Raw genomic sequence first — 21,769 nt, 5'->3', positions numbered from 1 at the left:
TCACTTCAGTGCCAGCTGCCTTACTCTCTGTTGGTTGCATTATTCCTGTCAGGTCCAAGCTTTGTTTATGCTTAGATTCTTCTAATATTAAATCTTATGTAAAAATGTATGATGTACTACAAACTTTATGCATAACAAGACTAAGTTATAGCCTATTGTAACCTATAAAACACTTCTTGTAAATTATCTAATTTATTTTTCCATTTATGTACAGTTTCTTAATGTAAATTTAAAAAATATTTGTTGTACCCTGCTCTGTAAACATTCCCTTAATGCTTATTTGCATGAAAGAATTTTGGGTTCTACTTGTTTGTACTGTGTAACTGTAAGCTGGGTTTGGGTGTCTACCTTTTCTGTAGTTTCTAACTTTTAAAATTTGTTAATATTCTAAATAAGTGTTAGAATCATGCTTTTTATACCCTACTTTCCAAATAAATTCTCTTCTTTACAAAAAAAAAAAAAAAAAAAGAGTTAGAGGCTGAGACGAAATGAGTTCAAGACCAGCCTGAGTGTTCTGACCTGCTGCACAGCTGTAAATAATATGGCCCATGAGCCTCTCGAGGGGAATTAAATGTTCTTCAGTGATGAGAAAGAGAAACCATCTTTGTTGCTGTGTCAGGGGCTGTGGGGAGGGAAGGGAGAGGGGGCAGGAGGACCAAATGAGCCAGCTACAGGATTTCCTTAAGTGAGCTAAGTGAAGAGACGCCAGCTGTCTTCAATCCTGTGAAGCCTGGACAAGAAAAGCCTGAAGTTGGCAAAGGCTGGATCATAAGCTGTAAGCACAGAAGACCTCTGTAACTTGACAGGAAGGGAAGGAAGCGGGTGCAGATGCAGAAGACACAGCAAGTGCATCAGAAGATGCAGCTCAGACAACTCCCACGTGGACTTCCAGTGAAGTCCAAGCCTCCTTCTACTAGAGGATTCACTACGCTAGAGAGAACAGCAAGTGCCTGGCTCACAGGGATGAAGGGACGAACAGGAGGTTGAGGCTGAAGCTTATTCACCTCCTGAAGGCCCAGGACCTTCTCACCTCACCAAGTCTCCTCTGCTTGCGCTCTGCAAACGGACAACAGACCCTACTGGCAGCCTGCTTTACAGGGTCTCTTGCAGTGTGCTCTAAGCTCTCCACATAGAGACCAAAAACACAGAGGAAAGGGTTTCTTTAAAATAGTACAGGTGCTTGACAAAGCACAGTGCCGCAAATGTCAGGAAATCACTGGGGACGAGGGGAACACAGAACTAGAGCCGGGGGAGGAGCCTCAAGAACAGGCCTCGGTCACTGAAACCTTACAAAGGCCAAAGAAGCTGCTTTCCAGAGAAGGGAGCTCCTGGTAAGTGCTGTGGGCAGCACCGACCGATGACAAGGATGTGGACATGGCACGTGCAGTCGGGAAGAGCAGAGCGCCAGCCTTTGATAGGGCTGACTTCTATTTGTGGGTGTAGAGACTCAGTGGTTAAGAGGACCCTGTTTGCTTCCCATAACCCACGAGGCAGCCCACAGACATCCTTCGGTCCAGTTCCACACTTCTTTGGTCTCCGTAGCAACCCAACAACCTTTGTGGCTGCTGGTGACTGTGGCCTGCTGTCCCCTGTGAGGAGGGGATGGGGGGGGGGATGAAGGAGAGGGGAGACCCTTCGGGGCCTATCCAGAGTGATAAGTACACATTCTCTGTAGCCCCAGCATACCTGCAGCAGGAGGATGAACTGTGGGAACCTCTGGATGGGCCGCATCATAAGGCTGTGGAGTGTGACTCGGTCTGGACTGGAATCCTGGCTCAGCTGCAGGGAAGGACGGCAGGCTCAATGCAAGTGGTGGCTCAGCCTGGTTATGTCCTTGCGGCACAGAGTTGGGATGGTGGGCAGGCTGCTCAACACCTCCACTCCAACCTCAACACCCCTGCTTCACCAGGAAGAAACTTTCCAACACGTGGGAAAGTACTTTCTATCCCAGCCCTGGGGAGGACGCACTGCTGCTGCTGGCCCCAAGGAGGGGCCTTACGTGGATAACTCAGGCCCTCCTATATTTCCCAGCATTCTTAGGGTTTCATGCTGGCCAGGCTGCTCCAGGGGATACTGTGGCCCCTTATGCTGCTCCAGAGAGAAAGTTCCTCCCAGCACCTGTCAGTCACCTTGACCAGCATCTCCGAGCAGGCAGAGAGATGTCACTACCAGACCACCTGGGGCCACCTGAGGCCCTGACTCTGGGGCTACATCTGGGACATCTCTGTATAATAACCCTGCACAGTGAAGGTCATCGCACAGTGTACAGCAAGACTTGGCCAGGCCTAGACTCAAGGTCACCTGCCCCAGGGAGGCCAGCAGGGACCGTGGCCAATGCAATGCCACAGTTTATACCATCATCGAGTTCCTGACAAAACCCTCAGAGGAAATCAATTTTTAACTCGGTAATGTCTCGGTTTCCCTCAAGGAGAAGAATGATGTCACAGCTCAAGGGCACAGCTTAGCTTCCCGCCAAGCACGAGGATATTTAATCTCTGAATAGCTGTCCTTGGCCAGGGAACAGGGGGGACCTGAGCTGTGTGCAGTAGAGAGGAAGGAGGGGCATTATCCCACCCTAAATACAACACCACTGCTGGCACGGACACTTGCCCTGTGTCAGCTCACCCCAGGTAGCAGAAATTCCCAGAAACACAGTTCCAAGTACCAAGAACAGGCTGTGCTCCAAAGGCTTTCTCATTCAAATGAGCCTGAGCATAGAGGCCCGGGCCTTAAAGGGGACTTTAACATGGTTCAGTGGGCAACAAACTCGGGCCCTTGAAGGGGACTTTAACATGGTTCAGTGGGCAACAACTTCAGCCAGGCTCTCCCATCCAGGTCTCTGAGTCCTGCCTGCAGACCAGCAGTCCCCATGGGACCCCCCTCAGTGATGGGATGGAAGAAGGCAGTAGAGGTGACATCAGGAGGCACAAACTCCTCATCCCCAGCAGGGGCTCCTCAGCCTTTCCAGGCCTGGCCCACCTGGAAAGAAGGAAAGGAATCCTTTCCAATCCATAATCTAGACTGGGCTGGGAGTGGGCCACTGTTACTCCGTGCATCAAGCTGAGATGGGAGGTCCAGGCATCTGTGGGTTCTGACTGAATGTCCTTTATGGTCTCTATCCATATTAATACACATTTAAGGCAAGCAAACAAAAGTTCTTTCAAAAAGCTATGATCCAGCCTAGAATCCCTAAACCTCCACTGCCTACACAGATCCCCGGGGCCCTGACGGTGCTGGCACTCTACAATAAGCATCATTCACCCAAGGCTGGGCTCCGTCCAGGTTCATTCCAAGGTACTTTGACTTGAGTCGTGCTCTTAGGCAGGGTTAAGACCCAAAGCAGGGAGAGCGTGCTTACCTTTAAGAACTCAAGGAAGGCAGGCTTGGTGGCACACGTCTTCTTGAGGACAGCCACAGCTGTGCTGAAGTTGTTCACGTACTCGCTGTAAGCGTCCAGCACCATGGACTTGGAGAACTGCAGCACAGGGATTGGAAGACTCATGGCTTGGAACACACCCCTCATGACGCTCTCACACAACACACTGCTATAATTGCACGAGCTCTTTCTCCCTACATCTTCACGGGGCACTTGATGCCTGCCCAGCTGGAAACCCCTGGGCTGACCCCAGTGCGCCTGTCCCTGCACTTTGAGTTTGGGTGGTAAATGCTCCTGGCTGCATGGGACAGCAGACAGACAACCATCTCTTAGGTTCTTTGGCAGGCATAGTTTCCAAGAGAATAGGGGCCACTGCCCAGTGGCCCCAACAGCTTCCCTTGGAATACAAACTACCTTTGGAAAGACAGGGTATGGTTGTCCCCTTGCCTAGGTAGAGAACTGACACCTGACACCTATATATTAGCATTCCCTGTTTTCCTGCAAATGCAAGATGCAGAACCCGGCAGGACAGGACTGAGGCCCCTGGTAGCAACCTCCAGAGGTCAATGACTTTCTGTTGCTTCGCAAAGGCATCTTGTGTCATCGAGGACAGTCAGGTGACTGACAGGTGCTTGCTTGCAGCTAAACTTCTTTTTTTTTGGAGGGGCAGGGGAAATGTGTGTGTGTGTGTGTGTGTGTGTACACGTGTGTGTGTACGTGTGGTATATATGTGCATGCATGTGCGTGTACATGTGTGTCTGTGTACTGATATTGAAACTGGTACGATTGGTTTTGTCTACTTCAAGTATCTGCACAAACTACATGAGAAAAGGAGCCCGGCAGAACCACGCTCAGGAGGCTGAGGCAGGATACCTCAGACTTCAAAGGCAGCCTGGGATACAAAGCAAGGTTCCTTCTCAAAAAATATAACGTAGCCAGTGTGAAGACCCGGGGGTATAGGTCCTAACCTGACAAGCTAAGTTCAGTCCCACATGGTCCTGAGTTCAAGACCCACACGGTGGAGGAAGAGAGCTGGCTACAGAGACTTGTCCTCTGACCTCCACATGTGTGCCGCTTGGCACATACAGCAAATAAATAAAATGTACTTTAGAGACTAACAAAAGTAACTTTCATACGTTTGCTACGTTACTAATGCAGCATCATGTAAGTACGCAAGTGCTTTCCCACAGACCTTCATCCTTCTATGCCGTTGACAGCGTCACCTCACACAACCACAGAGTTAATCTGCTTTGTCCACAGCCTTCTACATCTGGACTGTAAGGTGAACAACGCACACGGTGTGACCCGTGTGAAGAGCAAATCGACATGGTAATGCTGTGCCCTTGGCCTCCGGGCAGCTGCTTCTGCTGCCAGGGAATGTCACCTGCATACTGTCCCAGTATCACAGTCCTGTGTCACATACAGGACCAAATCCTATGTTCACACAGCAAAACATCCAGGTCAAAGACTACAAGTTTGAGGGAAACATCCAGGTGTTTTCCGCCTCATGTTTTATATGGTCACCAGGGATACGGACTATTGTGTAGAGAGAGTATGTGCTACTTCAGGAAGGTGCTCAGAGATGCTACAAGTCAACAGGCAGGGCTCTCGCTCTGCACAAAAGCTCGGCTCAGTTAAACGATGGTACTACCAAATGTATGACTCAGTTAAATGTTTGTGCAGCGAAAACCTGATACAATACATACACTTAAACTCTTTCTGGACCTGTCTTTTGTCCAGAACCTCTACACGGTCCCCCTTGTTCCCCGAGAAGGGGCCCCTGCTCCTTCCCCAAAGGTACAAATTGGGTCAGGACAGGGCACTTCAGGTGGAGTGGGGAATGGGGTCTGCTGAATTACCGAGGCCACAAAAACGTCGCCGATTGTTTCCACGGCATCCCACTCAGACACACGACTGGCCAGCGCAATCTGGAACATGGAATGGCACTGCAGGATCTCTTTGATGCGGTAGAATACCATCCTGAGCTTCCTGTCACTCAGGAGCCGTGGCTCCATCTCTGACAGTGGCTTCTCATATTGCTGCACCAGAAACAAGAGTCATCAGTTCTGTCATCCAAGGTGGCAGAAGAGTCGTTCTCCCTTCGAAGCAGATCATGTGACTTTCATCGTCAGCACACAGTCACAACATTTAGGCTCTTGGGAGGAGTTCTCAAACTTGTATGTTTTGGGTCATAAATGACTACAAAGTATACACAACTAAATTATGTACCATGGGTAAGAAAAGGTATATAAGGTGTGCTATGACACACTCACGTACCTCCAAAATCCTTCGGAGAGCATCGACATAGTTCTTCTCGCTCTCAACAATGGAGCCCAGAATGTATCTTCTCACAACCTGTCAGAAATTTGACAGTAAGATGGTAGAAAACTGTTTCAGATTACACACAAATAAACTTTACTTCTATGTTAAAGCTTGTTGATTAAAAAATAATAATAATTTTTAGCCAGATGTGGTGGTGGATGTATTTAGTCAGCACTGGAAAGGGAGAGGCGGGTGGATCTCTGTGAGTTCAAGGACAACCTTATTTATATAGGGACTTTTCTGCTGGTCAAGGCTACTCAATGAGACCGTGTCTCAAAAAAAAAAAAAAAAAAAAAAAAAAAGATATTTTAAAAAATAGAATTAAGAATTAGGGAAGACCTCTGAGGATGTTTTAAGTGATGTGTTAATAATTAAACACACCTCTCTGTTGATACAACTGTCACTTTTTAACCCTCCAATTATAAACTATACAGGTTGAAGAGATGGCTCAGAGGTTAAGAGCACTGGCTGCTCTTCCAGAAGTCCTGAGTTCAAATCCCAGCAACCACACGGTGGCTCACAACCATCTAGAATGAGATTTGGTGCCCCTTCTGGCCTGCAAGTAAAAATAAATAAATAAATACATACATACATACATACTGTAACTATGGCAGGGCAAATAAAACTGTAGCAAGAGAAACAAGCTCGCTGGCTTATGCACCATCAATGGCCTGAATCGGGTTTCGTGTCTCAATAGTAAGAGGTGTGATGTTTCATATAGAAATTGAGGGCAAAGAGCCGAGTGAGCACCATGCCCTTGGAAGGCAGAGCAGTCTATGTTTTGCTGAGACCTACCTAGGCAGTGGGTTAACTCTCTCCTGTCACTTAGAGGGCTGAAAGCCTACATATGAGACACCTGCATTGAACACACAGTAGTTTCTGATTTTTCCATTACTAATGTATTAGCATGTGGTTGTAACATGTCTGCAAAATGCCAGAAATGTCATTTACTACAGTCATTACCCCAAGTACATCCCTACCAAATATCAACTGCCAATAAGTGGAACATACAGTATAATACCACAGTAGAGTTGTCCTTAAGCCAAAACTCACAGACATATACATGTTCAACACATGCATTTCTGCATACATCATCATCACACATGATGTGGACACGTGTACACACGTCACATACAGGCTCACACCAGAACTCTCTGGGCAGTGACATTATTTGATAATGCAGCAGCGCCACCTAGTGGGCTGAGAAATCATTTCCATGCAGACGATTCCTGTGGTTCAGGTTTTGACCGTGATTTATGAAACATTATCAAGACAGCCATTGCTCTCTTTGGAAAAAGACTACTCAACCCACAGTTCGACCCACGGAACTAAGTCTATAATAAAATAAACCTTCCTAGGGGATATAAAGGTGTGTGTGTGTGAAAGAGAGAGAGAGAGAGAGAGGCATAGAGAGAGAGACACACACACACATACACAGAGAGAAACAGAGACACACAGAGAGAAAGAGAGAGAGACAGAGACACAGACACACAGACACACACACACACACACACACAGAGAGAGAGAGAGAGAGAGAGAGAGAGAGAGAGAGAGAGAGAGAGAACACGCCAGAGATCAACCCATTTCTCATTCCTAGGCACTTTGATTTTGTTTTTGTTCTGTTCTGTGGTTTACCAGTTTGGTAGTCTTGCTGGCCAGACTTCCATGCAGTGGTCTACCTGGCCCGCCTCCCCGGAACTTTCAAACAAATTCTAGGGACTTGATGCCCTCAGGATGCAAATAATTTTCAATAGTTTGCATCAATTCAAAAGAATAAATAAGAGCTGTCCTTCCCAAAACAGGACATAAGAAGAATATTCAACACACAGCCTTGCTGGTGACTCAAACTATCTCCTTTCCATTTTAGAAAAGGGGAAAAAAGAGAGAGAGAGAATCCCAAAGCATCAACACCCCCAGTTTAACCTTTAAAGACATAACTCTCAAGGGGAACTCAGTTGCCAGGAGGAAAAGTAATAGACATGAATCACGATGACAGGAAAGCCAGCTGAACAATGGACTGAACCTGAGGAGCCCCACTCCAGGTCTGAGACAGCGCTAACCTCCTCGGCCAAACCTTCATTATCATGTGAAAAGTGAGGTCCCATAGGCTGTTGTAAGAGCTCCATGCCATGCAGGAGGGAAATGGGGTTAAACCCCAACCAGTGTGGCCAAGCTAATCCTAGCATGGACGTAAGGGTGGGAGTCAGGTCTACGACCTTGACATCGAGATGTCCCTACTTAACAGTCACCTGTGTAACCCACATGGCGCCTCCACTTCCATTCCCTGTCTTGCTAACCACAAGTGCCCGAGAGGCTGCTGGGAAGGTGTCGGTGCCTCCTGTTTAAAGTCCTGAGTGAGCTAGCCAGATGGCTCAGCAGGTCAAAGCACTGGCTGGGCAGGCCCGAAGACATGAGTTCTGTCAGCAGAGCCCAAGGTGAGAGGAGAGAACCGACTCCAAAAAGCTGCCTTCTAACACAGCCATGGCATTATCTATCTGTAGAGTAAACTCACGTGTGTACACACACACACACACACACACACACACACACACACACGCCTATGTGTGTACACACAAATTAAATGTAAATAAGTAAATAAATAAACAGAATCTCCTCAGTGGCTGTCTCCAAGATGCCCGTCTATGCTCCTGACCACTTCCTCACACACATGGCGCTTCTGCATGCTCTTTCCTTACGCCCCTGCTCATTATCCATCTACCCTGAACACCCTGTCACAGTGCACACCGCACACCACTCCGTCCAACTACAGCTCACACACCTGTACCTGTTGTCTCCTCACACCAGACACCCAAGCTCAGTACCTCATCTCCCCTACATCCCTGCCCACAGTCTCCAGACATCCCATATCCCTCCTTACTTTCTCACACGCTGTTTCCCTGCTTACGGTGTCCCCCTCACCGGTGCTCCCTGACAGCCCCAGCCTATTCTTTTGGTTTGGATGGCATCTGCTGAATGTCTACTTGGCTCCTTGGGGTTCTTTCCATCCTCCCACCTCTGGGAGTTATTCGCAGATAATTTCATTAGTTATTAAAAGTCCATCATTGGGGGCTAGAGAGATAGCTCAGTGATTACAACCACTGGCTGCTTTTGCAGAAGACCCAAGTTCAGTTCCCAGCACCTACATAGTGGCTCACAATTATCTGTAACTCCAGTTCCAGGAGATCTGGTGCCATGCTCTGACTACCTCGTGTACCGGGCACACACACATAGTGCACTTACATACATGAAGTGAACCAGGCACACACATGGTGTACTTACATACATGAAGTGAACCAGGCACACACATGGTGCACTTACATACATGAAGTGAACCAGGCACACACATGGTGCACTTACATACATGAAGTGAACCAGGCACATACATGCTGCACTTACATACATGTATGTGAACCAGGCACACACATGCTGCACTTACATACATGTATGTGAACCAGGCACACACATGGTGCACTTACATACATGTAGGTGAACCAGACACACATGGTGCACTTACATACATGAAGTGAACCAGACACACATGGTGCACTTACATACATGAAGTGAACCAGGCACATACATGCTGCACTTATATACATGTAGGTGAACCAGACACACATGGTGCACTTACATACATGAAGTGAACCAGGCACACACATGGTGCACTTACATACATGAAGTGAACCAGGCACACATGGTGCACTTACATACATGTAGGTGAACCAGACACACATGGTGAACTTACATACATGTAGGTGAACCAGGCACACACATGGTGTACTTTATAGAAGTAGGTGCACCAGGCACACACATGGTACACTTACATACATGCACATAAAATACTCACATACATAAAATAAATAGTACGTCTTTAAAAAGAAAGTATATCATTTTAATCTCAATTTTAGGCACCTATGTATTCATCTTTTACACACATCTGAATATTGCTTCTTTGACAGTCTTATTTTACTGAGATAGGGTCTCGCTATGTAGCCCAAGCTGGCCTCAGACTGGTAGCAATCCTCCTGCCTCAACTTCCCCAGTGCTGGAATTACAGGTGTGGACCACTGTGTCTTACTGTCCCTTTACAGAAATATCATATCAGATAGAATAAATGATGTGTGACAAGGTAAGATCCACACATTTCTCACACGACACATAGAGATGATATTTATGGTATTTAAGGGCCTGTGGAGACCAGAGCTAGGACCAGACCTTTACATTGCTGTTAGGAGCAAACTGTGGAAGCCCCGCCTACAGTGACAGCAGCAGGTCCTCCCTGTGAGCACCAGCGGCTAGTTTACCTGCTGCTGAGACAAGCCCTCGGGCATTGGGGTGAGGACAGCTTCCGGGTGCTTGCAGTCAACATCAATGAACAAATTCTGCTCTTCTTCAAAATAATACCTGTGATCTGAAAGAGAGAAAGAAAGACAGAGGGAGAGAGAGAGAAAGAGAGAGAGAGAGAGAGAGAGAGAGAGAGAGAGAGAGAGAGAGAAGAGAGAGAGAGAGAATTCATGGGTTTCACATTAAAATTCTGTATTTATGGCATAACACAGTAAAATAAGCTACGTTTTAAAAAATAAAATAAACCTTTTGTGCAAGCATTTCAAGTCCAAATACTTACTTTCCACCTAGCTATTATTAAATTGAAATTTTATCAGACCCAATAAAAAATTCTTCCACAAGGGTAAAAAGAAGTGCCAGTATTTGAGACTTTTGAAGTTTAACTTCAATCTGAGAAATCAGGTAGCCAAGCAGAAGAGTAGAAATAGACACTTTAGTTTCTAAACATTACAAAGCACCACATAGAAACAGAAAGGCAGCAGGGTGGGACCTACTTATTAACTTCCTGTCTCCCCCCCCCCCCAGTGGAGTCTAACAAAAGCACAGAAGATTTAAACTAAAGCTGGGGGCACAGCTCAGGGGTGAGGCGAGTGCATGTCAACATGTTCCAAGCCTTGTGTTCCATTCCCAGCACAAGGAGGAAGAGTTTAAACCCAAACTGAATCCACATCTAAAAACCAGCCGGAGCTGCATATGCCAGCACGGGCACCATGTCTGGAAGCGGTGGGCACAGGGGCATCTAGGTAAGAGAAACAGTCGAGTTGCTGACTGGATTGCTGGCAACCTGAGCACGCGGTGTTCTTAAAAGAACTTTCCAGGTAACTCAGGGACATCAGGGACTAAGAACTCTGGCTCAGGTCAAGCTGCCCGATTTGGCAGCTTGGGAAGTGGAGACAGGTGGCCTGCTTAGGGACACCCCTTCGAGCCTCAGCACCCGTTTCCTACCCATACTCCCAAGACAATGATCCCATCCTGAGCCAGAGCTCTGCCATCCATCCCTGGAGGCCTCGCCAGCCTTCGGATCCTAGCTGGGGTCTCAATTCCCAGGAGCGGTGGTTCCTGGCCTGCCTCTGACCCAAAGGATCTCATGCCTACAGCTCAGTGACAGCATTCAATGTCACACAGTCGGCAATGTTTCGGCGAGATTTAGGGAATGTCGAGCATTGTGATACCGTAAGTCTTCCCTCACCAGCAAGAAGAATTCTGTAACTTCTGGGTAGATAGCTCCCTCCTGACATGAACCCTAGGCCCTGGAGAACGGTAAAGCAGGGAGGAGCAATCCGTTATCAGTGCACTGGTTTGGTTTGGGATGGTGAAGTAAGAATCCACAGAGAGGGTCCCAGCACCTGAGAGCTACAGGGAAGGACCGTGGTGGAGTAGTCAGGGGCACTAACTATCCTCTGGTAAGGTAGTTCTTAATCTGAGGGTCACGAGTCCAGTCCGGGAATCAAACGACCCTTCCATGGGAGTGGGGGGGGCGCGGGGGGGGGGTCACCAAAGACTATCAGAAAACACAGATATTTACATTATGGTTCATAACAGATGCAAAATTACAGTTATAAAATAGCATCAAAAATAGCATTTTGGTTGGCGGTCACTGCAAAATGAGGAAGTGTATTCAAGCTTTGGGAAGGCTGGGGACGGCAGCCCTCGTGAGGAGGCGGCTGCAGAGTCGGCTAATTACAGTGAGTCCCTTAATTCTCTGATTTTTGTTGTGTGTCACCCGTTACATATTTTGCCAGGGAAGTCTCTATACTCCGCAGCTATGTGGGGGCCTTTGGGAGCAAACCATCCTACAGTTTGGAGGGGCAGGCCCAGGCCAGCTGGGTGGAAGAGGAGTCTTTCTGCTGAGGGGAAAGGTGCAGGAACTTTCCACGCTGCCTCCTCACAAGAGTCGGTGCCATGAGGGAAAGGGAAAGGGATCCAGGCTCACGCTACGTGCAAGAATTGGCCCCGGACCTTGACAGACCAGGGACTTGGTCCTGATGAAGGAGCGGCCTCTCTTCACGGCAGCCTTGGTCTTCTCTAGCCCATCTTTGGTGCCCTCCTTGGCTGCTTTCATAAGTTTCTGCATCTGTAAAACAGAAGCAGAAGTGAATCAGGTGCTGTGGTCGCCCACACAGTGCTACCTGAAGTTACTTTAAAAGAATACTGTCAAGTAGTCTGGGTCTGGACATTACCTGGAATGAGCCTTTCAATTTGGGGGAAGGCATCTTGATTACACTCAGTGTATATGTGTTTGTGGTTCTGGGATACTTTTGATTTTATTTTCTTTCTTTCTGTCTGCTTTTTTTTTTTGGGGGGGGGGGGTAAAGACCAGCCCTTTCTTTGTAGGATTCAAAAACCTTCCTGCTACATCAAAGCCTCTTTTTTTCAATCTCTTCCAAACACAGAGAGCTTTGAAGAGTGGCACACAGTTGTGTGCCCCTAATTCAAGGACAGAAGAGTTAACTGCATGCTTGGAGCTTCAAACAAGCTTCTGGATGTTCCCCCACAGTGGGTCCTTCCTACCATGTCCTAGGTACAACTACACCCAGTTGTTCAGAAAGGGAAGACAGAGTCAGGGATAGACAGTGGCCTGAGGCTGGCCCAGGGGGGTAGGAAGGCAGGCAATCCTTCTGTAGGGACATAAGTCAGAAAGGCAACCCATGTAGGTTGAGTTCACTGGCCCTGGTTTCCTCCAGTCTGAGCTGTGATTTAAAAGTCAAATGTAAGCCACGGGTGTCCAGTGGCTGGGCACAGCCGGAATCTCATTTCTTACTTTTTAAACAGCTGGTACTGAAGTTGGCAGTGGACACTGAATGTCCTTTCAGAGAGAACCCAAGAGGCCTGTGAACAAACAAGCCAACATCCCTCACGCCAACCTTTCAGCAAGCCCACTTGAACCCTCAGCAGGCTGCCATGGCAACTAAGCCTGCAGCTCATGCCCTCTGCTACCTGCTTTGGTTCACTTTACCCGAGAGAGACGAGAGTCTTGACTGGTTGTCTTTGGAAAAGTCTGTGCTGAAGGCCCTTATGGCTGCAGGCATTACTCTCTACTCAATGACCATTCAACACAGCTATAATTAACCCCTGGTCTACACTGCCAATCAATCCAGCACCCCAACTCAGATTTCCATCCCTTTTCTAACCATTGTTTCCTGTGATGGAACTTTAAAGTGACTCTTGCCCCCCAACCTAACTCCTGCACCCCTCGGTCCCACACACGACCTTAACCTATTGGGATGTCCGTGGCTAGCTCTTTGAGTTCACTGCAGGTATCACTCCAGGTCCTGTTCCTCTTGACCCAACCATGGGCGAGCTGCACCTCAGCCCCACTTGACCACATCAGAATAATCAGAAAAATGCAGACTGGGGGCAGGAGGGGCCCTCTAGACCCCAAAGTTTGCCTCCATGTTAGGCAGGAAAACCTAAGTTCCAGGAGTTAGCTAAGGAGGCTCACCCAAGGCTCAACCTGAATGCTAGGGTCCTACTGTTCATGCTCCTAGCACCTGCTCACGTCTTTGGACCTGCCAATCACAATCAACCATACGTTCCTAAGCTGGACCGAGCCGACCTGTGCAGCCTGCTACCCCATCTAGCAGAGAGCCCATGGCTCCCAGGAAAATCCCAGAGGCAGCAAACTGTCTCACGGATCTGCATCTGTCTTCTTACTACCCTTCGGGGAACCAACCAGATGCTGGACAAACAGTGCTGTGACTCATTGGAAGGTAGCTCTTCAGAAAGTCTACTGTATAGATGCTGACAAGTGGAGCCACTGCCTGCCCAGGGCTGGCTCCAAGGATAGCTAGCTCCAGTGAAATACCATGAATAAATCTCATGTTACCAAAGGATGGAGAGTCAGCAGAAGTTACTTGACAGTGTCCTTTTAAAACCCATCTCAGAAGACTAAGGTATGCAAACCCAGTAGTTCTCAAATTTTTGGCCTAGGAGCCCCTTACACGTCACAGTCGTTTTCACTAGTGGTTTGGAGCTGGAAATGGAGCTGGAAACCAGGGCCTTGAGTTTGTTCAGCACTTGCTTTACTCCACTCGGCTCTTAGAGACCACCGAACACCCTGATAGCTCTCCTTTATATTTTAGTAATCTATTGCAACCACATTTGAGTTAAAATAGGTAACAATTTTAAATCTTATATCGATACGTACTTAAAAAGATAGTCAATCTATTGCATTTTACAGTAAATAACACAATTATGAGAAGTGATTCTGTTTTCCAAAACAAAACAAAAAAAATCACTATTTGTTTTGCATGTTTGGGAATCTCCCAGACACTGCTGACTCTACTTTCCATCTGTTGTGACGTCACACACTGCAGGCGCCTAGAAGCTTCCTCCCTTCACTTGCGAGGGAACAAGTTCAGAGATCATTAACGACAGCCTGGAGATGCTCAAGTGTCCCAGGAGCCCTGGGCCAGGCTTTGAGAACCACTGTCTGTCTTGTGCACTCTGTGGTCTGCTCTGGACCACGTGCCCATTGCAGAGGGTAAGGAGGAGCCACTCTACCTTCCGCTCCTGCCTCTGCTTTGCCTGCTGCACCTCCATGGCTCCCACCGTACTGGCCACCAAGCCTCTCATCTTTTCCTCACAGTGCGCCTTAAAGCGGGTTAGGTCATGAGAGAGCTGCAGCACAAAGAGATACCTTTTCAGAACGGGCTCTGTGGGTCCCCAGAGGCTATCCTGCAAGAAGGATGTGCGTTCCTTCCACCGGCAGGCCGTGTGTGCTCCAGGGAAGAGCAAAGCCAGTAAATGTATAGGAAGATCTGTGTAAGATCATTCAGTTACATCTCCAGGAGACAAGAGCTTGCACATACAGAATACACTTAAGGCTCTTCTGTGTCAGCATCCTCGGGGAGGAACCTGACATTCAGGACTGTGCTGAAGTGCAGATGCTCTAGGGAAGACGGTCTTCATGCTAAATGACATCCTTCCTACCATTATCACCATCTGAAACATCTGCTCCTCCCCTGGGGGGTGGGGGTAATGTCTCATGTTAACCAGGTCAAGGATGCTTTAAATAATGTTTAAGAGAAAGCTGAGACTACTTTAACAACTCAAGTTTTAAAAACATGATGCATTCATCTGGAAAGCCTATTCTCCGTGTACTTATGTGCAGACAGGCCTACTGCACAAGGACCCCTCTCCACAGCCCCACCCTCCAAGCAAGAGATGTGGGCTTTGTATCCCCCGCCCCCTTACCACTCCACACTGACATCCCCGGTGCCTCTAGTAATAACACAAGGCCGCTGAGCCACCTGCCGTCCTGGCTGGCTTTTCTGAAGGCTTGACAGTAACTATGAGTCCACCTTGAGGGCGAACAGAGCAACCCCATTAGCACTGCCAGACTGGATGCCATCTGACAATGTCAATCAAGCAAACAGGCCTCAAGTGTTTGCAGCGACACAGGGTCCTAGGCACCCCGGATGCTCCCCCTTGCTGGGCTACTCTTTAAGGACCTTGTTTTAGGTCAGGAGAGCCTAATACAGCTTTATGCAAACAAATGTTACTTCATTCTAAGCTCCCTTGGTTACAATTGCAGGTCCATCCCTGGACAGATCCCAGCTGTACTCCTGATCATAAAAAAGACCTATGTTCCTGGAGAAAGCCTGACTGAAAGCCCATCATACTACTGTCCTCGGGCCTGAAATAAGTCAGAGGAAATGACTGCTCTCCGGTGACAACTTGCAGAGCTACAGTGACATAGAAATTTGGTCTTGCCCACAGCCTTGGGCTGCCGGCGTCACTGGGGGGAAGGCAGGCAGATGAGGGAGGTGATGGTTAGCTGTTACAAAGGCAGAACCATGTCTTAGATGAGGACCTCAGGTGGGCTGCCCGTCAGCCTCACACAGGAAGTACTTAGACACCACCACCGTGACTGTACGAACAGTCAACCCTTACACCCTGCCATAAGGAGTGCCACCAACAGGAGTCACACACAATACCAACGGATCCTTCTACACCTGGCCATAGGGAACCCCAAGATTATGTGACCCTGCCAAAGAGAAACCCACATTCATCTCAAGCTGTTGTCAGGGCCAGGAGCACCCTCAGTTGGACATCACTCTGAGGGTTTCCGTGTTCCTCCCTGTCCTGTAACCTAAGATGTTTTATGCCCTAAACTAAACGTTCTCTCTAAGGAACAATGATCCGGGCCGCTGCAGCCTTGCTGCTCACCATCGTTCCTCAGCCCTCAGCCCTCGGTTTTTGTCCAGCTCACATTGCCATTGGTCACTGGCAGAGTGACCACTGATATTATTTATTGTCTTCCTTTTAAACTTTGTCTTTGTGGAAAGGGGAGTCTTTTTCTGTAGTCCTAGCTGTCCTGATACCACAACCCCAGGAGGTCAGGGAACTCCTGACTCCTCCTGCTTCAACCTCCCAAGTTCTGGGATTACACTTGTGTCAACATGCATGGCTTTTACCACCTTCTTAGATTCTGGACGGTGAACCTGCTTGGTACCACAGAAGGGACCTTATGAGGCTATAACAGCCGGATCCTCCTGTGCTTACAGACTGGAGACTACTTTGCTGGTATGCTATGCTCTCCAAACTACATTTGAATGTCTGGGAACTAGCCACAGAAGTGTGTGACTCAAATCACATTTCCCAGACCTGTTCCCAGGTAAGCAGAAGAACACTTGTCCACCACACAGACCAAGCACATACTTGCTTTTTGTGGCTGCTGCGTAGGAAGGACCTGGGAATCCCGTTCTTGCCCTCTGAATCGCTTGGCTCCTCGTAGCTTTCGAATTCGCTGGAACTCCACCCGTACTCCGGCGAGCTGTTTCCACCTTCGCCGCCGTTTTCCACGTCATCGTAAATCATTTCATCTGGGTGCACAGACCAAGGTGACAGCAAATTAAGTCTGAGTTCATGAGCCTATTGAGTTACCAGATGGAGGCTGCCCCGACACTGTTCAGGAACAACGCAGACACTGCTAAGAGCACTAGCTCCCAAAGGGACCATCCTCCATGTGGACAGTGACTGGGATCTGACAACGCCCTGCATGCAATGCTGGCACATCACAGTACCACTAGGCATCCTGGGAACCCAGTACCACTACAGCAAGTAAGATGAAAATATACTAAACACTATGGTAGCCATTATGAACTTTCCACAAAGGAAGATCTTTGTATATGAATTATGCAAAGACTAGAGACACAGGTGAGAAGCAGGCAGAAAGGTGACCCAGAGGTAATACCTGATGGATGGGGGACCTAAGAATGATAAGTCGCTCTCTAAGTAGTGAATAGCTCTGTATGCTGAGACACAAGGGAGGCCTGCCTCTCCTACATCCTTCCCTGTATCCTGAGCAGCCTGGGTATCACACTGGGCCAGGGCCTCTGCATCCTGAGCAGCCTGAGTATCACACTGGGCCAGAGCCTCTGCATCCTGAGCAGCCTGAGTATCACACTGGGCCAGGGCCTCTGCATCCTGAGCAGCCTGGGTATCGCACTGGGCCAGTGTTTCTGCATCTGAGTTAGGCACCTGATTCAGGACCAGGTGATTCTCACAAGAGAACTGTAATCTCACTAAACTTTTTCAGTTTTCTAATCTAGAGGTTTGACTTTGTACAAACAGATGCTGCTGTTCCACCCACTGAATCAGCCCTTCCTTCCTCCTTCCCTTCTCCACTTGTCTCTCTTGATAAATGTCACCAGAGTCCACTTGTCAGAGATCAGCCTTTGGTTTTTTTTAAGCTTTCCTTTTCGTTCTGGTTTCTGTTTCCCATGTCTCTCTGGTCCAGGCATCCTCTCTGCCACCTTCTGACACTGCCCTCCAAGGCACTGACCGATCACACCACCTTTCAGTAAGCTTAGCACACAGGCTGTTATCTCATTCAGTAAGCTTAGCACACAGGCCGTTATCTCAACAACTTTACTATTGTAAATATGTCCTGGACGTTTTTAAGATTACTAAAGTCAAACTATGCTGTGGTTTTCAGTCCGACTTCATCATTGACAGAGTTTTGAAGAGAACAATACAACAATTTTTGTAAAGTGGTTTTAAATGTCTAAATATTTGTCATTCATTCATTCATTCATTCACTCTGTCATGCTCGGGATTGAACCCAGGGCCTTGTGCATGCTTGAGTGGTACTCTGCATGGCACTATATATTCCCAGCCCTTTATCTTTATTATTATTGGGTCATGACGGTTACCCATCATGCCTTGATCTCATTCTGCAGGTCAGACAGGGCTTGGATTGATTCTGTAGCTCAGGCTGGCCTTGAACTTCCAATTCTCCTGCCTCAGCCTCCAGAGTAGCTAGGATGATAGCTGGATACTACCAGACCCAATAATCCATATCATTTTTATCCTTTTCAAAATTATGTTCATCTTACTTTTATCGATCTTACTGGACTGCGTAGCAGTTTGATGTTAGCTCAACACAACTAGAGTCATTTGGGTAGAGAGAACATGAACTGAGAAACTGCTCCCGGCAAGACTGGCTTGTAGGAATCTTGTGGGACATTTTCTTGACTGATGATTGGTGTGGGAGGATCTAATTCACTGTGGGTGGCACCAGCCCTGGACTTGTGGTCGTGGGTGCTCTAAGAAAGCAGGCTACGCAAGCCATGCAGAGAAAGTCAGGATGCAGCTCCCCTTCATATAATCTGCTTCAGTTTTCACCTGCAGGCTCCTTCCCTGACTTTCCTCAGTGATGGCACATGGCCTGACAGATTTAAGCTGATATAAACCCTTTCCTCCCCAAGTTGCTTTGAGTCATGGTGGTTTTTTTTTGTTTTTGTTTTTGTTTTTTTTTTGTTTGTTTGTTTGTTTGTTTTAACACAGCAAACCTAGAAACCCTAACTAAGGTCATCTGAATGTTCATCAGATAACGTTTGCATGCTACTTTTGGGGGGACATTTGCTAATACTTTCACTGAAGCATAGTACGTAACTTTAAAGTATACCATGTACTTGAAAACAGGCTTGGAAACTATATCCTCAAAGCTGTCCTAAAGCCGGCCACACTGGCATGCTACAGCCATTGATTCTGTAGCCAGCGCCCATCAGCAGTGGCGATGAATTCATTAAGATCTCGCTCCAGTTATGTAAGGAACTTGTCTCCAGCCACATCTCAGATATAACTCCCTGTGTGCATCGGGAGCCTCTGCTGAGGGGCCACTGTGTTCCTCTAAGGATGCCATGGAATACTTCACCTAATGTGTATTGTTACACTGGCTAATAATGCCAGTTAGTGCAGCAGCTAACGCTTACTGGTTACATGGGCTGCGTTCACTTCGGTGACCATCATTTCCTTCCCACACGTTTGCTTCCACGTTGTTGACGCCCTCACGTGTCCCTCCTGTTACACCCCGTGGCCAGTGTTGCTGTTCAATCGAGAAACCTCTACAGGCAGTTGGGCCGAGTTCATAGTAACTCAATGTTGATATGAACAATGTTGAGACCCACTCCGAAATCTTCCCTCATGCTACCTGCCATTTTCTTCTTAATTTATAATCCCTTACTTTCAACCAGGTTGGTTCTGCTCACTGGTTTAGAAGTTAAACAAGGTACTTCTATGCCCGTCATACACACACACCGGGCTCTTCATAGCCAAACACACCCACAAACCACAAAGAGCACGAAATGCAAGCAACGTCTGCCTGAAATGGCTCCCCATTACGTGACCACAGCTCTGGGGAGGTCAGCCCACCTGTAAACCGGCCAGCACCGTCAGCTGCCGTGACTGACTGATGCTCTGTGGCTCACCATAGGCCTGCCAGCTGCCATGCTCACTGCTCTCCCGTTTCCTTCTGCTTCTGTATCCTTTCCCCGGGGTACAATACTGTTTCTCCAATCTGTGAGGACGACCCCAAGCCCCTGACTGCCATGGCATGCTACACAGATTGTGCTTGACTGGATGTGGGAGCTGTAAGAGCTTCCTCCCTCTCTCAGCTACCCAGTGGTCTGGCACTGCCCTCCCACAGCTCTTAGTGGCTCCTTCCGCTGCTTTAAGACAGCAGTGGGGATCTGGTGTGCCACCATTTCCATTTGCGTCTGCCAAGTTCTAGATCAAGTTCTAGATCAGTGTTCAGTGAACCCTGCTTTAGGCTTGCATCTCCACAGTCTGACAATTTTTATTTTCCCTTAGATCTAGAGGCCTTACCTCGCCTCTCTGTACGTCCCTGTTTGTACCACTTCTTAGGTGCATGCTGTGCCTTTCTTGAGCATCCAGTGCTGTGAACAAGCACACCAGCATTCAATCACACCAGACGAAACAAGCACCAAGAACGTGAAGCCAGAAAGCAGGCATGCTGGACCCAGGGGACCGCACACACACTAGCTGCCCTTGCACCCGAGAACTGCTAAACTAGTCCTAAAACGCTGGCCTAGACGTGATCAAACCTGGTTCAGAGTCTGAGTTTTCCCTTGGAACGTCATCGTAAATTGCTTCCTCTGGATCTGCAAAGTAAGGGAAGATGTGTTAAAAACTGGCCAGAACTGATGAGTGTGATGTGAATGTCCTAAGGCTAGCCTCCCCATGTTAGAAATATCCAGAAGGTTCGAGCAGAGAGGTGGCTGGCCGCGGCTGGGCAAGAAGACAACGCTCTGAATGAGAGCTTCAGCTCTAAACAGAAGATGTGAAATCTGACCTACATGAGGGGGGTTCATGGTTTTCAGCCCCATTTATTCTACAACTGTGTATCTCTCCATGGCTCCTTTGAACAGGTTTAAGCCTGTGGGGTTCAGATGTCCTGACACACCAGAATACAAAGGCGCAACACAAGTCTTAGGAATAAAGGACTCCATTGGTGACACGTGGCATGGGACTCTACTGAGCTGCACTGACGAGCTGTGTGTAGGGTTTACACCCTGGAGGTAAGAAGCCACCCTTGCCAGTAATGCTTTGATGGCATGGAGCAGTTTTTCTCCTGTGTTATGGAAACCTGAGTGTCCTGTTGTGGGGATGAAATCTCGCGGGTGGGGGAAAGAGGGAGTCAATCCCAGATACAAAATTAACATTGTTTTTCTCCCTCAGCCATCCAAAAACAGACTCAAAGATACCTTCTAAGACTAAATTTCCTCAGACACCTTTGCTTTTCCAGGATCTTAACGGCAGACCACGATGTGCTTGTTCCCAAGCAATTTAATGCTCAATATCCAGCCTTTACAGACATCTCCCTGCTGGAGATGCTGCTTCCCTCCTGTGATTATCCTACAGGTATACCGAAAGATCCAACAGAGTCCACGCCATCCTCTGGAACCTGCCTGAGATGCCAAGCTGCTTCCTCCCAGCCACCTCATCTGACTGCAGACTCCAGAGACACACTGAGATCCAGAGACAGCGCCACCTCCTGGAACCTGCCAAGCTGCCTTCTTCCAGCCATCTCATCTGACTGAAGTCCCCAGAGCATGCTGAGATCCAGAGATCCACACCAGACTATAGAGATGCACGCCAGAACCCAGAGACGCTCACCACAGAAGACTGATCCAGACCTTCCGGCTACAAATGACCTCTTTTGCCAAAGTCACATAGCTAAAGTTACATGTTAGTGAGGAAAACATAATGTCTATTTAGATTAATCAGATGTCATTACCCTCAAACTGTACAACCTGTATTTAATTGTTTCAATGATCCCCTGCCTTCCAAACCCTACCCTCAATTCCCATTACCCTTGACTTAGTTATGCTACACCATCCGGCCTACATAGTGTTTTCTTTTGACCACCTCATCCAAAATTTTCACTAAAAAGAGTGAGATGTTGGGTTGTGAAGAGATGGT

At 47.9% G+C, this 21,769-nt stretch overlaps 1 protein-coding gene across 2 annotated transcripts in view; it reads right to left on the bottom strand.

Annotated features, from left to right (window-relative positions):
• Arhgef10 (Rho guanine nucleotide exchange factor 10) overlaps positions 1–21,769 on the bottom strand; it is a 100,766-nt gene that overhangs the window by 51,015 nt on the left and 27,982 nt on the right. The window contains exons 7-15 of one of the 2 annotated variants that reach the window (XM_034520280.2): positions 20,392–20,448; positions 16,703–16,866; positions 14,543–14,659; positions 11,999–12,113; positions 10,000–10,106; positions 5,654–5,731; positions 5,236–5,415; positions 3,359–3,475; positions 1,687–1,779 (exon numbers count right to left, since the gene is read on the bottom strand). In XM_034520280.2, the coding sequence (XP_034376171.1) occupies positions 1,687–1,779; positions 3,359–3,475; positions 5,236–5,415; positions 5,654–5,731; positions 10,000–10,106; positions 11,999–12,113; positions 14,543–14,659; positions 16,703–16,866; positions 20,392–20,448 (1,028 nt within the window). The remainder of the gene's footprint in view (positions 1–1,686; positions 1,780–3,358; positions 3,476–5,235; positions 5,416–5,653; positions 5,732–9,999; positions 10,107–11,998; positions 12,114–14,542; positions 14,660–16,702; positions 16,867–20,391; positions 20,449–21,769) is intronic. The other variant, XM_034520282.2, reaches the window with a different exon arrangement.

Source organism: Arvicanthis niloticus, chromosome 16, assembly GCF_011762505.2.
Source record: "Arvicanthis niloticus isolate mArvNil1 chromosome 16, mArvNil1.pat.X, whole genome shotgun sequence".
Classification (NCBI taxonomy): domain Eukaryota; kingdom Metazoa; phylum Chordata; class Mammalia; order Rodentia; family Muridae; genus Arvicanthis; species Arvicanthis niloticus.
This window is presented reverse-complemented; position numbering and strand designations above follow the sequence as displayed.